Source organism: Bombina bombina, chromosome 6 (genome assembly GCF_027579735.1).
Source record: "Bombina bombina isolate aBomBom1 chromosome 6, aBomBom1.pri, whole genome shotgun sequence".
NCBI lineage: Eukaryota > Metazoa > Chordata > Amphibia > Anura > Bombinatoridae > Bombina > Bombina bombina.
Genome location: NC_069504.1, coordinates 317,377,480 through 317,394,722, shown reverse-complemented (window position 1 = coordinate 317,394,722; position 17,243 = coordinate 317,377,480). Strand labels below are relative to the sequence as shown.

Genomic DNA, 17,243 nt, shown 5'->3' with positions numbered 1-17,243 from the left:
CTTTCAGTCTAAAATATGAGATTTATGACATGGTAAAATGAGAAGTTAGTTAGATATTTAGTGGGCTTTTTTTCGTACTTTAGATAATTTTTTTAAATTGTAATTAATTGTATTTAGTTTAGGTAATTAATTTAATTGTAGTGTAATGTTAGGTGTAATTGTAACTTAGGTTAGGTTTTATTTTACAGGTAAATTTGTCTTTATTTTACCTAGGTAGTTATTAAATAGTTAATAACTGTTTAATAACTATTGTACCTAGTTAAAAAAAATACAAAGTTGCCTGTAAAATAAAAATAAACCCTAAGCTAGCTACAATGTAACTATTAGTTATATTGTAGCTATCTTAGGGTTTATTTTACAGGTAAGTATTTAGTTTTAAATAGGATAATTTAGTGAATTGTAGTAATTTTATTTAGATTTATTTAAATTATATTTACGTTAGGGGGGGTTAGGGTTAGGGTTAGACTTAGGTTTAGGGGTTAATAACTTTATTATAGTGGCGGCGACATTGGGGGCGGCAGATTAGGAGTTAATAAATGTAGGTAGGTGTCGGCGATGTTAGGGCCGGCAGATTAGGGGTTAATAATATTTAAATAGTGTTTGCAATGCGGGAGTGCGGTTTAGGGGTTAATATATTTATTATAGTGGCGGCAATGTCCGGTTCGGCAGATTAGGGGTTAAAAATGTTATTTTAGTGTTTGCGATGTGGGAGGGCCCCGGTTTAGGAGTTAATAGGTAGTTTATGGGTGTTAGTGTACTTTTTAGCACTTTAGTTAAGAGTGTTATGCTATGGCGTTGTAGTGTAAAACTCTTAACTACTGACTTTAAAATGCAGTACCAGGCTTGACAGGAGAGTGTCTACCGCTCAGTTTTGGTCAGACTCGTAATACCGGCGCTATGCAAGTCCCATTGAAAAAAGAGGATACGCAATTGACGTAAGTGGATTTGCAGTATTTCTGGCCAAAAAAGTGAGCGGTACACCTGTACCTGCAGGACTTGTAATACCACCGGGCGTTAAAAAGCAGCATTGGGACCGGCCAACGCTGCTTTTTAACCCTAACGCACAACTCGTAATCTAGCCGATAGTGTGAAAAGATTTAAAATTTGAAAAACTAATTTGCTTACCTAAAAGGGTAATTTAGAGACTTTTTGTTAATGGCTCAATGTTCAAAGGAGAAACCAAATGTTTATTAGTGACTTACCATTCAGAAGAGTGTAACGGAATCATTTTGAGATAGATTCTTATTTGTAAATCTTATAACCTATCAGGATTTATTTAACTGGAATTAAGAGATGAACTTTTGATGTTTAAGTAGGGATTTACAATTAGGAATGCTTATTTATTTTATTTTGTAATTCTTAGTGCTAGGAAGGGTGTTTTTAGTATGGGACAGATTGTGTGGGAGGAAACTAATTGCATCTTGACTGGGCACCTAGTTTAACCAATGTGGGATTAACTCAAAGTGAAAGATATTTAATTTCAGAGCGTTATCTTACCTTGAGGCTGATTTAAGGACTTTATACCAGATAGAGGCAAATGCCAGGAAAAAGTGGTTAGCATTGCAACCAGCTGCATGTAATAACAACATATATAGGATACTATCATGATTATGGTTTAGTAGGTTTCATAGAAAGTAAGTCACTTTCATTGCATGCAAGCTGCTATTGATAGTTTGACAGTTTTCCAAGCAAAATGTTTTACTGTTCTCTGGTTAGTTAGTAATTGGGCAAACAATCTGGAAGATCCATAGAACCCAGAGTTCCATTTATCAGGATTTGGTGAAATTTTGTTATTCAAACCTATTTTATTTCCAAAGAAAAGAGACAATTTCATCCAATCCTAAACTTAAAACCAAGTGGTATTTTGTAAGAGAAAACTCTGGTCATCAAGTGGCCTAGCCAATTCATAATAATTACCACAATCTTATATTCACATGGAACGATTTTTTTCTGCCCAGTTTATCTATATCCCTAAATCTGTTTATGAAGGTTTGCAACTTGCATCATTGTAAAATGCCTTTGCTTCATTGTAAGTAGAATTTGGCTTACAGACAGAACCATAGAAAAATATATTTTTCCCACATATATATTTTTTTGGGTTGATTTGGTGTTGACCCATCTTTACAAATACGTTACTGCAAAAGTATCCGAGAAAACAAGATATATTCTAAATGATCTTTTTCAGGGTCAATTTATGTAAGTGCGAGCGGACATGATATGATGTAGAGTATCATGTCCACTGCACATCGATAAATGCGGACAGCACACGCTGTCGGCATTTATCATTACACCCGCAGTTCTTGTAAACTGCTGGTGCAATACCGCCCCCCTGCAGATTCATGGCCAATCGGCCGCTAGCAGGGGGTGTCAATCAACCCGATCGTATTAGATCGGGTTGATTTCTGTCCGCTGCCACAGAGCAGGTGGACAGGTTATGGAGCAGCGGTCTTTAGACCGCTGCTTCATAACTTCTGTTAACCGCGAGCCTGAAGGCTCACCGGAAACACAGGGCATCAAGCTCCATACGGAGCTTGTTAAATTGACCCCTTCATATTCAAATTTGTACCATATAAAAATGCCCTGGCATATTTATATTTAGGTGCCATGTCTATACTCTAAAATGTTACCAATATGTTCTAGATCCTAGTGATGTGAAGCCGTATGTCCTCCATTTCCAATATACTGTAAATAAGTTGTTTTGTTGTAAGTATAAATCCTATTTTAATTAAAGGGACAGTAAACACCAGAATTTTTGTTGTTTAAAAAGGTAGATAATCCCTATATTACCCATTCCCCAATTTCGCATAACCAACACAGTTGTAATAAAATACTTTTTACCTCTGTGATTATATTGTATCTATGCCTCTGCAAACTCCCCCCTTATTTCAGTTCTTTTGACAGACTTGAATTTTTAGCCAATCAGTGCTGGCTCCTAGGAGCTTCATGTGCCTGTGCTCAATGTTATCTATATGAAACACATGTACTAACGCCCTCTAGTGGTGAAAAACTGTCAAAATGCTTTCAAATTAGAGGCAGTCTTCAAGGTCTAAGAAATTAGCACATGAACCTCCTAGAATTAGATTTCAATTAAGAATACCAAGAGAACAAAGCAAAACTGGTAATAAAAGTAAATTGGAAAGTTGTTTAAAATTACATGCCCTATTTAAATCATGAAAGATTTTTTTTTACTTTACTGTCCCTTTAACACAAGACTGATTTACTGTAGCTGTCACAAAAATAATTATAACTATATAGTTGAAAATATATAAAAATTTGTGTTGAATATTTTCTTCGATTTTTCACTCAAACAGTTTGACTAATTAATTCCTTTTCATTTCACAGATCAAGTTGCAGATGTTATTACAAGGGAAAAATTTACCACCCGGGTGAAATAATATTAAGACAATCGGGTTCTTGGTAAGATTCTGATTACATTTCTTTATTGCTATGGAAGGTTAGATATAGGTAAAGCAAACTTTAATTCTTTATGATAATAATCAATACTTTTATAAATTCAGTCTATCAGAACGGAAATATGTTTACAGACTCTAGATCCAATAATGTCTTCCTTAGGAGTTCCTCTGTAAAATAATAAAATGAGTAATTCCTAACAATATCATCAGCCAGTGTTTCATGAGAAAGATTACTTCTGATAAATGTTTCCAGTGAAGCTTTATATAGTAGTTGATATTTATTCCTGAAATCATTACTATGAATACACGATAATAGAATATTATGGACAATGTATCTGAAGTTATATAACCAAAATTATAACAACGCATTTTTGTATTTCCAATATTGAATAATTGAATTGAAATTTAAACTGGATTTCATTGTTACTTTTAGAAATACCAGCTGTTTTTCTAGTTGCTCCCTTTTTTTTCTTTTGTTTTTCCTTACTTAGAGCTAGATTACGAGTGGCACGTTATTTATTGCTCTCGCTCGCGCATTAAATTCGCTAGACGGAGGCTTTTTGTGTGCGTCGGGTAGTGTGCATATTACAAGTTGAAAGTAAAACGTTTTCGCACAAGCAATAACTCATCGCATGCAGAAAGCAGAATATTGCAACCTTGCTAACATATTCCCCCATATACTTCAATGGAGAGCAACAAGTGGAAAACACCTAACACAGTTACTCATGGCAATCACATTTTCTTAACTGCGCTAACCCAACATGGAATATTAATATTTCACATTCCAATGTTCTATTTATTCTTAAATACATATTTCTATATATATCTGACGTTTTTTTGGGTAAAATATATATCTATACCTTAACAGTCATGGCCTAAAATATTGGCACCCCTGCATTTCTGTCAGATAATGCTCCACTTCACCCAGAACATTGTTGCAATTACAAATGTTTAGGCATTCTCATGTTTATTTCTTTTGTTTGTATTAGTATGACACAAAAAAGAGGAGAAAAAAAAAGCCAAATCTGACACATTCCACGCAAAACTCCAAAAATGGACTGGAGAAAATTATTGGCACCCTCAATTTAATATTTTGTAGCACACCCCTTTGAAAAAATAAGTGAAATCAATGAGTTTCTTACACCTCTCTATTGGAATTTTGGACCACTCTTCTTTTGCCAACTGCTCCAGGTCTCTCAGATTGGAAGGGTTCCTTTTCCCAAATGTTGTTTTGAGATCTTTCCACAGGTGCTCTATGGGATTGAGAGCTGGACTCGTTGCCGGCCAGTTCAGTACTCTCTAGTGCTTTGTCTTAAACTATTTCTGGGTGCTTTTTGATGTGTGCTTTGGGTCATTGTCCTGCTGTAAGACCCATGACCTCTGACGGAGACCCAAGTTTCTGACACTGGGCCCTACATTGCACCACAGAATTAAATGGTAGTCTTCAGATTTGATAATGCCATGCACACAGTCAAGACATCCAGTGTCTGAGCAGCAAAGAAACCCCAAAACATCAGTGAACCTCCACCATGTTTGACTGTAGGGACTGTATTCTTTTCTTTAAAAGCCTCATTTCTTTTTCTGAAAACAGTAGAATGATGGGCTTTACCAAAAAGCTGTAATTTTGTTTCGTCTGCCCACAGCAAATTCTCCCTAAAGGATTTTGGCTTCCTCAGGTAAGTTTTGGCAAACTACAATCTGGCTTTTTTATGTTTCTGTTTCAGCAGTGGGGTCCTCCTGTGTCTCCTACCATAAAGTCCCTTTTCATTCAGATGGCGACATATAAAGTGAGCTGACACATTTGTACCCTGTGCCTGAAGGTCAGCTTGAATTTGTCTGGAAGTTGATCGAGGTTCTTTATCCACCATTTGAACAATCCTTTGTTCCAATATTTTAATACATTTTTCTATTTCATCCACGTCCAGGGAGATTAGCTACAGTGCCATGGGCTATAAATTTCTTGACAATGTTGCACACAGTGGACACAGGAACATTAAGATCTCTGGAGATTGCCACAATTTTTGTTTTCAAATCCCCAAACAATTATTTGCTGCTCTTTCTCTTCTCCATGTTCAGTGTGGCACACAGAGACACACAACAGAAAGGTTGAGTCAAATTTTCAAGAATTTAACTGGTTGCCGGTGTTATTTTTATATTGTCAGCACCTGTTAATTGATACAGGTGAGTTTAATTACAAATTACAGGAGCATCACAAACTTGGAATGCCATTATTTCTTACAGTTTTGAGAAGGGGCCAATAATTTTGTCCAGTCCATTTATGGAATTTTGCATGGAATGTGTCAGATTTGGCGTTTTTTTTTCTCCACTTCTTTTGTGTCATACCAAAACAAACAAAAGAAATAAACATGATTTTCTGGGTGAAGTGGTGCATTATCTGACAGAAATGCAGGGGTGCCAATATTTTTGGCCATGACTGTATATATATATATATATATATATATATATATATATATATATATATATATATATATATATATTTATGTGCCTCTGTCTGTTAGTTATGTGTCGATATGCTACTATTTCAGTTCCTCTGCTGTTATATTTGAGCACTGGTCTTGGCTTCCTTCTAGTTTCCTCCAATTGCAGAGTGCTTTTGGGTAGGTACTATATTTTTCATTTATTTGGCACTTTATGCTGAGGAAAAGGTGAGCTGACAGAGAAACTCGTAGCTGAATAAAGTATATTTTGTTTATCCGGAGTTAGCAATTTATGTGCTCATTTGAAGTTGGCGGTGTGGAGGAATATCTGGTGAATTGATTTGGACATATATGAAGCCCCCATGTTGCCACTATTCAGAGGAGAGTCAAAGAGAACAACAACTTGCAATTGGTCACCTTAAATACCTTTTCTCATGATTGGATGCACCTGTCTATGAAGTTCAAGGCTTAATGGGCTCACCAAACCAATTGTGTGTTCCAATTAATCAGTGCTAGGTAGTTACAGGTATTCAAATCAACAAAATGACAAAGGTCCCCAAATGTATGCACCTGTCTAATTTCGTTTTGATGCATATTGCACATCCAATAAACCTCATTTCACTACTGAAATATTACTGTGTCCTTCAGTTATTTGATATATCAAAATGAAATTGCTGATCCAAACACCCAATTATTTATAAATGAAAATCATGGAAATTGTCAGGGGTGCCTAAACCTTTGCATACAACTGTTTATATATATATATATATATATATATATATATATATATATATATACAGGGAGTGCAGAATTATTAGGCAAATGAATATTTTGACCACATCATCCTCTTTATGCATGTTGTCTTACACCAAGCTGTATAGGCTCGAAAGCCTACTACCAATTAAGCATATTAGGTGATGTGCATCTCTGTAATGAGAAGGGGTGTGGTCTAATGACATCAACACCCTATATCAGGTGTGCATAATTATTAGGCAACTTCCTTTCCTTTGGCAAAATGGGTCAAAAGAAGCACTTGACAGGCTCAGAAAAGTAAAAAATAGTGAGATATCTTGTAGAGGGATGCAGCACTCTTAAAATTGCAAAGCTTCTGAAGCGTGATCATCGAACAATCAAGCGTTTCATTCAAAATAGTCAACAGGGTCGCAAGAAGCGTGTGGAAAAACCAAGGCGCAAAATAACTGCCCATGAACTGAGAAAAGTCAAGCGTGCAGCTGCCAAGATGCCACTTGCCACCAGTTTGGCCATATTTCAGAGCTGCAACATCACTGGAGTGCCCAAAAGCACAAGGTGTGCAATACTCAGAGACATGGCCAAGGTAAGAAAGGCTGAAAGACAACCACCACTGAACAAGACACACAAGCTGAAACGTCAAGACTGGGCCAAGAAATATCTCAAGACTGATTTTTCTAAGGTTTTATAGACTGATGAAATGAGAGTGAGTCTTGATGGGCCAGATGGATGGGCCCGTGGCTGGATTGGTAAAGGGCAGAGAGCTCCAGTCCGACTCAGACGCCAGCAAGGTGGAGGTGGAGTACTGGTTTGGGCTGGTATCATCAAAGATGAGCTTGTGGGGCCTTTTCGGGTTGAGGATGGAGTCAAGCTCAACTCCCAGTCCTACTGCCAGTTTCTGGAAGACACCTTCTTCAAGCAGTGGTACAGGAAGAAGTCTGCATCCTTCAAGAAAAACATGATTTTCATGCAGGACAATGCTCCATCACACGCGTCCAAGTACTCCACAGCGAGGCTGGCAAGAAAGGGTATAAAAGAAGAAAATCTAATGACATGGCCTCCTGGTTCACCTGATCTGAACCCCATTGAGAACCTGTGGTCCATCATCAAATGTGAGATTTACAAGGAGGGAAAACAGTACACCTCTCTGAACAGTGTCTGGGAGGCTGTGGTTGCTGCTGCACGCAATGTTGATGGTGAACAGATCAAAACACTGACAGAATCCATGGATGGCAGGCTTTTGAGTTTCCTTGCAAATAAAGGTGGCTATATTGGTCACTGATTTGTTTTTGTTTTGTTTTTGAATGTCAGAAATGTATATTTGTGAATGTTGAGATGTTATATTGGTTTCACTGGTAAAAATAAATAATTGAAATGGGTATATATTTGTTTTTTGTTAAGTTGCCTAATAATTATGCACAGTAATAGTCACCTGCACACACAGATATCCCCCTAAAATAGCTATAACTAAAAACAAACTAAAAACTACTTCCAAAACTATTCAGCTTTGATATTAATGAGTTTTTTGGGTTCATTGAGAACATGGTTGTTGTTCAATAATAAAATTAATCCTCAAAAATACAACTTGCCTAATAATTCTGCACTCCCTGTATATACATATAAGTATTTAGACGTGCTTGTATGTATCTCTATGTTAAAGCCGTTTGCAGACCTTTTTTATAACACAGGAAACCTCATATCTTTGACCCCTTATAACTTTTTGATGCAATTTTTTTTATAATTTTTATAAGACAGTGTTATAATGAGTGTAAATGTACTTTTAAATGTATTTTTGATGTGTTTGATGTGCAACTTTTTTTGTCTCACGTAACAGTTAACCAGAGGCCTAAAGCTGTGCTATCCAGACGCGAGTTAAGTTCAATTGTGCTCAAGCGAAAACGTTTACTTTCAACTTGTAATATGCGCATGCTTAATATTAATGGACAAGCTTAATATTTTCTTGTAAACACGAGCAAAATGCAACAACATTTTCTTACTCTTCTGTCCAAAGAATTTTTTTTTTAACCTCACCATTAAAAATCCGGAAAGTTTGGCTGAAATACATTTACATCAATCTTTTCAGTATAACAAAATATTTAATATCTATCTATCTGTCTATCTATCTATCTATCTATCTATCTATCTATCTATCTATCTATCTATCTATCTATCATCTATCTATATCATCTATCTATATTTTACTATCACCAGATAAGTGAAGCTTTAGTCTTGTAGACACAGTTTTGCATCTAGCCGAGATGAGGATATTACTTAAGCTAACAAGCAACTAAGCTACTTCACAATTAATGGACTGTGGACCCCTTTTAATAAATCATGGAAAGACAAAGTTCTCAACCTGAGAACCTTTCCGACATCATTGTGCAATGCCGCCCCCTGCTCTTGCGTGATTAGGGCCTGTCAGTCACCTTGACCAAACAAAATTTTTGATGTTGTTTGTACGATGGGTATTTTTTTCCAACTATTTTTTTTCTCTATTGACTTCTATGGGGAATGCAAAAATGTTATTGTGTTTGCGCGATCATGTGTGTTAGTTTTCTTTCCCACTTTTTTTCTCCATTGATTTCTATGGGGAAAACGTGCATGCACATGCAAAAGCATAAGTAAGGTTTTTACTGCTATTCGGGTTAATGCTAGCGCAACTTGTAATACAAACTCAAGCCGACTAGGGCAAAAAGCTTAACTCTAGCAGAGTTTTTCCTTTTGTTTGATTTCCAATAAACACAGAAGACAGAAGTAAACACAAAATGGTCTCTCATTTACAATATAAAAACACATATTTTTTATTTTGTACCATTTCATTCCCTTTAGGATAAGAAGCTGTTATATACAGTTTGTGCACATGCTAGAGCCATGTATAAAATAGGTTAAACAATAACAACACAATAAAAATGAACTTTTATTTCTATATTAATTTCTTTTAATATTATTTATCATGATATTTGTTACTTGTGAGAATTTTCTACAGCAGTAAAGATGTTCCTCTTTTTATGCTAGCCAGTGTTTGAATGGAACAATGAAATGTGCAGAAGCAGCTACAATGGTGACTGGTAAGGATTGCCTATAATTTTAGAAGCATGTATAGCAAAAGCAACATATATTTTCATATTTACTTATGTCATCTAAAACGTGCTGAAGCTTAATAGACTGGTTGCGATTGCTTACGATTTGAAAGCTGGTTATTGGATCACAAACATTTCTGAAAAGTTGAACACATGGAATGGAATCTAGGCCTATAATAACCACAGTATGCACTAAAATTAGATATGTGCATCAGAGAAATATTTGTCCGGATGGAGCATTCATTCTGAAATTTTAAACCCTTTGGGTAATCCGACTTTCGTAAGCCATTTCATTTGTTTCTTCCAAATTTTGTTCATAAACATTCATTTGTTGGTGAAATTTGTTAAAACATATGAAATGCCAGTATTAACCCCTAAATTGCCACAACCCGATCACTATAAACCGCCTACATAATTTACCCCTATGCTTTTAACCTCTAATCCGCCAAAACCTCATTGTAATGAACCACTGCCGATGAAGGGTAGGGGTTTTATTGCGATGGGGGTTGTGTCTGTTTAGGGGTTAATAATGCAGGGGTTTATTGCAATGGGTGTTGTGGCGGTTTAGGGGTAATAGTGTAGGTGGTTTATATTGTGATGGGGTTGTGGCGGTTTAGGGGTTTATAAAATAGGGGGTTTATTGCCATTGGGGTTGTGGCAGTTTAGGGGTTAACAATGGGGGGCGGTACCCGCTTTTGCTTGCATGCACCAGGTTGCACTCGATTTAAAAGTTGAAAGTAAAATGTTTGCCCGTGAGCAAAACCCGACCCACGCTAGAAGTCAATGGAGAGTGCAGAAGAAAAAAAATAACAACACCTATCGCTCAATGCGCCTTAAGATACTAATTCATTATGTGCGCCAACCTGACAATACGTTAGCTCTAAAACGCAAACCCCAATGCGCATTACCAATATTTTACATTCCTATGTTCTTCACAAAAAATGTATTTATAGGCATAGATATACAGGTAGAGGTATATAGAAATATTTAGAAATACATATTTACAATACAGATTACATTATCCTGTAAGTGAAGAACATTGTAATGCTAAACTTAAATTCATCTGTACACACACGTCCATCTAAATATATATATACACATACCTACCTACATACACATATTTAGTCTTCTATGAGTGTAACAGTCATTTTGAATGTTTTTATGTTGTGTTTAGGGCAACTTTTGTTTTAATGCACTACTCTTTATGCAAGGTTTTCAGTCGCACTAACCTACCGAGCGTAAAATGCGATTGCACACTCTCAATGATGTTTACTTTCAACTTGTAAAACGAGCGCTATTTCTGACGTGCACAAAAACCTGATATCGCTCACAAGCGTAACATTAATTAGGCCACTTGTAATCTATCCGTGATTCATTATTCTTTTAATTTATGTAAGCTTCTTTCTGATTACTTGGTTGTGTACCAATGCACGAATTAGGCAATATTCCGACAAATACAGATTAATCTGAAACCGATGCAGATGTTTAATCAAAAGATGCAAAAGTTGCATATCTGACTCTTGTGCATAAAAATATAACAAATGACTGAATGTTATTGATTTCTAAAACTGTTTCTTGTCTTATTTATAGTTTGTTTACATTTCCAGCATATTATAGCATCCAACATGCCATAGACTTTTATGGTTTACTTTTTAGATTTGTAAGACTAGCATAACCTAGATTAAGTCAGGGTTTAATTCATTTGTTTGAGACCTATTTTTTTTTATAAAACACAGCTTCTTTCTTATTCTATGGAGCCCATTCACTAAAGCTGAGACAATTATATTTGTTAATAAAAATGATCCACAGAATAATTTATGATTTACCATAGTGTTGGTGCTTGTGATCCAAAGCCAAGTCAGGAGGCAGCAGGAGGTCATATAGAGTCAGTAGAAATGAATATCACACATACAGCACAGAAAAACTGACTTGATACACAGGCCTAGAGTAATTAGTGCACATGGTAAAAACTAATCATGAACTGCAGATTCTGAGACAGTGAAAGCAATGTGAAAAAACAAGATTTGACAGTGCTATGGAAGTTTTTGTTTCATTGACGTTTACCAATTTTCTGGAATGGCTGGTAACTATGGTAAAGATTGTATAAATTAAAAAAATAATCATATTGCATACGATTTTACTACTTAGCAGGACTAGAACAGTTTGCCCCACTCTTGATTGATGTGTACATTAATTAAACAAGTATATTGTAATTTTCTTTACTTAACTGATGATTTAAAAATATGTATAATTGCTTGTATCAATAGATATTACTGTACTTCTTAAATCTTTACCAATAGTTTTGATTTCCTATGAAACATATTCACTGAGATATTACAATGAGCTTTAATGTTATATTGAATTTCTTATATGGATTCTATTTTGCATCTAGACAACATATATACCTTACATGAGTCTAATTATTATATTTAATGTTGTTTTATTGAAGGCCACACATGCCCAGAAGGAAAAATATACTTTGATTGTAGGAACCCTGTACCTGGATTACCATCAGCTGGAGTTAACTGTGAAGTCACCTGTGCCAACTTGGCTATGAACTTTACATGTGTTCCAGCACCACCATGTGTGAGCGGTTGCATTTGTCCACCTGGGTGAGTAATGATCAGACACTACAATTTGTGATTAACTTGCCTTACTTCATTTCAGTTTAAACACACACAAACATGCACAAACACGCGTGCACACGCCTGCGTGCCTGCACACATACATACGCTCACATGCATGCGCACACACATACACCAGAGGCATTAAAATAACTAGTCTATGATTTAATTTCAGCATGGCAGAGCACAAAGGAAAATGTTATGTTCCTGATAGTTGTCCATGTACATGGAAAGACTGGGAGTATCTGTCAGGAGAAGTAATCTCTACACCATGTTACACTTGGTAAGTTAGGTTGTATATATACCTATTAACCTTAACCTGTGGTGTATGATTTTCTTTATATACTGTAGCTGATATATTATTTCAGTGTTTAAAAATTGGTTTCCAGTATATGTTTCATGTATTATAACTGTAACATTCTGCAAAGACATAAGGTTTGTTCGTTGGACTTTAATCCTTCTTTTTCAGAAAAGGCTTAATGGTAATAAGCACCTGTGAATATATATTTATTTTTTTCCTAATGGTTTTATTAAGAAGTGATAGTGGCTGATTTATCAAGCTCGATATGTAGCTTGATGCCCCCTGTACGATCGGGTTGATTAACACCCCCTGCTAGTGGCCGATTGGCCGTGAATCTGCAGGGGGCAGATTTGCACCAGCAGTTCACAAGAAATGCTGGTGCAATGATAAATGCTGACAGCGTATGCTGTCTACATTTGTCGATGTGCGGCGGACATGATACGCTACATCGCATCATGTCCACTCGCACATTAATAAATATACCCTATAGACAAAACATTCAGGGATATAAATATAGTTTAATAAGGATTTCTAATAGACTTGATAATAGGATCAATAATATTCAGTTTTTTGGGGAGTAAAAAAAGAATTAAAAAGGGGGGGAGAGAAATGGAAAGGAGAAAATAAGGTAAGAGATGTTAACTTTCCAAGTGAAAGCGTGTCTTCTACAAACCTTGTTAAGCCTGGAGAGCTTTGATTCTGCCAAATATATTGAAACCAGTAAAAATATGAGTGTTCTTTTCATTTTGTCCCTTGACCATCTAAACTCTATTTCACAATTGGTTACAGACTGATTCTTATTCCGCAAGCTTCAACAGTGATTTAGCTTCGGAGTCAAACAAACTCCTGAAAATCAGGACATTCTAGTTGAAACCCATATTATTGCAGTAGTTCAGTCAAACCAATTGTTTCTATACATGTGTAGGACTCGTGCTTGTTTGACCACTTTTCAGTATCTGTATCAAACAGCAAACACTTTTTATGGCTGTCCCCACATCTTCCCCAGTGTCAGGTTGAATACTTTTGTCCTAGAATATAACAAGCTGGAATCAATGGCTGAGAGGCCTCACTTACCAAAGTACTGAAATGTTAAACATACAGTAACTAAATAGTAGACCAGGGTAGGAGACTATTATGACCAAACTTGATAACTGAAGTCTCTCTGAAATGCTTTAATCAGTTACCTATGGTGCAACAAAACTAGTTAATACCAAAACACAAACTGAGGGAAAGCTGTGCAGAGCTGAGTATAATATTTATGCCTTAACATAAGTTTGGTCAAACAATCCAGAGGAATATGCAATGCTGCACAGGTAACTAAAATAACCAATAAGTACAAATGAATCACTGCTAGACTGAGAAAAGTAAAAAAGAATAATTAATCAATACCTGAAGTGCAGTTCACTTGGGAATGGAGGACATCAGTTGCAGAGAAACAAAGCAAGTATTTTGAGTAATCATAGTCAAACAGTCCGAATCAAAACCAGCACAAACACATTACATACCAAATCAGCAAACAATCATAGTCAGATACAGGATCTTAGTCACTTACATAGGGCTAGATAACAAGTGGAGCACTATCATTAGGACGAGGAGCGTAAACGTGATCACGGATCTCAGTGTTTTTTACACTTGAATCCATATTACAAGTGGCGTGCTGTTTAGATTACTGCAAACTCATTACTCTCTGTAATTTACGCTTCCCATATTTTCTATGGGCGGCGTTGAGTTTCAATGTCTGCTCATATTACAAGTTGAAAGTAAATGCAATTGCGTTCAACCTGAAAGGTCATGTAAAGAGTTTGGCTGAAAAAAACAGTTTCACTAAACCTCTCTATTAACCCCTAAACCACCACACCCCACAACACAATCTTCCCCACTACACTATTAACCCCTAAACCACCACAACCCCTACATCACAATCTACCCCACTATACTATTAACCCATAAACTGCCACAACCCCCACTGCAAAGTAACCCACTACACTATTAACTTATAAACCACAACAACCCCCATTGCAAAGTAACCCACTACCAAAATAAACACTAACCTCTAAAACTCCTAATCAGCTAGCCCCCCCTAATAGCCCTAACCTAACGCCCCATAACTAACCAAAAAAAAAAAACTTTCATTATTTGGAAAAAAAAAAATACCATTACAGATAAGAGCAAACAAAGGACCGAAAAAAAACTCAGTTATGGCCTATTCTAGAACTAAAGCCCTACTAAAAAAAACACCCAAAAATAAAAAAAACCCTATTCTAACACTAAACTAAACTATAGCAATAGTCCTTAGAAGGGCTTTTTGCAGGGCATTGCCCTAAAGTGATTTAGCTCTTTTTCACAAAAGAAAACACAACCCCATTCTACACTACAAGCAACACGCCCCCCAAAAAAGGCTATTTAAAAAAAAAACCTCTAGAAGGGCATTTAGCTTTTTTGCTGCCCGAAAAGAACCACCCCCCAAAAACCCTATTCTAAAAAATACATAAGAGTTAATAGTGTATAACGGCGCTTTGCGACGGCGGTTCTTGTGGTTTAGGGGTAAATAGTGTAGAGCGGTATTTTGCGATGTTGGGTGTGGTAGTTTAGAGGTTAATAGTGTAGTGTGCTGCTTTTTGGTGGGCTATGTGGTGGTTTATGGTTATTAGAGTAAGGGGCTTATGTTTTTTTTCCATGTAATGGTAGCTTCCCCCCCGCCGCCAGTAATGTTATTTTTTTTAAGTTAGGTTATGGGTGTTAGTGGGGTTAACTAGTTAAGGGGTTTAGATGTTAATGGGCTCTTTGTGATGGGGTTGTGGCGGTTTAGGGGTTAATAGTGTATATGGTATTTTGTAATGGGGATGTGTGGAGGTTTAGGTGTTAATAGTGTAGTGTGGTACTCTGTGGTGAGCTATGTGGGGGTTTAGGGGTTATTAGAAAAGGTAACTTATGGCTTTTGTTTTAGTGCGCAAGTGTGGATATTACATTTTTTTCTGCTTTGCTTGCTCCATTAAAGTCTATGGGGGAGAACGTTAATGCTGTTACAATATTCTAACTTTTCCTCTTTGCATGTGTTGGGCTAGCGTGCAAGCAAAAACACTTTACTTTCAACTTGAAATACGTGTGATCCGAAGTCGAGCAAAAGTAGCGTGCGAGCGGGAGCAATAAATAGCACTCCACTCGTAATCTATCCCTCAGTCATTAATAAAAATAACAAGAGAACATAAGTCAGGTTGGAAAGCCAAAGACGAAACAAGGAATTCAGAAACAAGGAACAAATGCCAGATTATAAAGAAGTTCACCACCAACCGGACACTGCACAAATCAGGGAATATAAAGGTTACTGCAATTAAGGTTGCTTAGGTTCTCCTAGGCCTCCTTAAAGGCATGGTACACCTTAATCCAGAAACGCTTTTCACCAAACCCCTGTTATGATAGTATCTGAAAAGTCGTAGCTTCCAAACTTCCAATTTATTTACTTTTATGTTCTAGTGATCTCACCTTATACTCTCATAGATGTTCTAGTAATTTTGATATCCTAATTAAGGAAGAATACAATTCAGAAGCTATATTACCTGAAAAGTATTATATTTCCTACCTAATCAAACTTACAAGTATGGAGTATATTCTTCTTATGACATGCTGATTAATCAAGAGTAATTCATATGTTAATAACACGTCAAAAAAAACCCAAACATTCCTTGGTACAGAATTTCAGAACTCCTAATTTATAATTTATCTTTAGGAAGGCAATAAGTTCCAGGTAGTACAGAAGCTCAAAGATATGCTCACTTGTAAATATCTATTTCTTTCATGTAATTAGCAAGAGTCCATGAGCTAGTGACGTATGGGATATACATTCCTACCAGGAGGGGCAAAGTTTCCCAAACCTCAAAATGCCTATAAATACACCCCTCACCACACCCACAAATCAGTTTTACAAACTTTGCCTCCTATGGAGGTGGTGAAGTAAGTTTGTGCTAGATTCTACGTTGATATGCGCTCCGCAGCAGGTTGGAGCCCGGTTTTCCTCTCAGCGTGCAGTGAATGTCAGAGGGATGTGAGGAGAGTATTGCCTATTTGAATTCAATGATCTCCTTCTACGAGGTCTATTTCATAGGTTCTCTGTTATCGGTCGTAGAGATTCATCTCTTACCTCCCTTTTCAGATCGACGATATACTCTTATATACCATTACCTCTACTGATTCTCGTTTCAGTACTGGTTTGGCTTTCTACTACATGTAGATGAGTGTCCTGGGGTAAGTAAGTCTTATTTTTTGTGACACTCTAAGCTATGGTTGGGCACTTTTGTATAAAGTTCTAAATATATGTATTCAAACATTTATTTGCCTTAACTCAGGATGTTCAACGTTCCTTATTTCAGACAGTCAGTTTCATATTTGGGATAATGCATTTGAATAAATCAATTATTTTCTTACCTTAAAATTTGACTTTTTTCCTGTGGGCTGTTAGGCTCGCGGGGCCTGAAAATGCTTCATTTTATTGCGTCATTCTTGGCGCTGACTTTTTTGGCGCAAAAAGTTTTTTCTGTTTCCGGCATCATACGTGTCGCCGGAGGTTGCGTCATTTTTGACGTTTTTTTGCGCCAAAAGTGTCGGCGTTCCGGATGTGGCGTCATTTTTGGCGCCAAAAG

The 17,243-nt window shown here is 36.5% G+C and overlaps 1 protein-coding gene across 1 annotated transcript in view; it reads left to right on the top strand.

Moving 5' to 3' along the window:
• OTOGL (otogelin like) overlaps window positions 1-17,243 on the top strand; it is a 410,237-nt gene that overhangs the window by 136,620 nt on the left and 256,374 nt on the right. Inside the window, exons 18-21 of the mRNA XM_053719241.1 lie at window positions 3,343-3,417; window positions 9,617-9,669; window positions 12,131-12,293; window positions 12,481-12,588. Of these exons, the coding sequence (XP_053575216.1) occupies window positions 3,343-3,417; window positions 9,617-9,669; window positions 12,131-12,293; window positions 12,481-12,588 (399 nt within the window). The remainder of the gene's footprint in view (window positions 1-3,342; window positions 3,418-9,616; window positions 9,670-12,130; window positions 12,294-12,480; window positions 12,589-17,243) is intronic.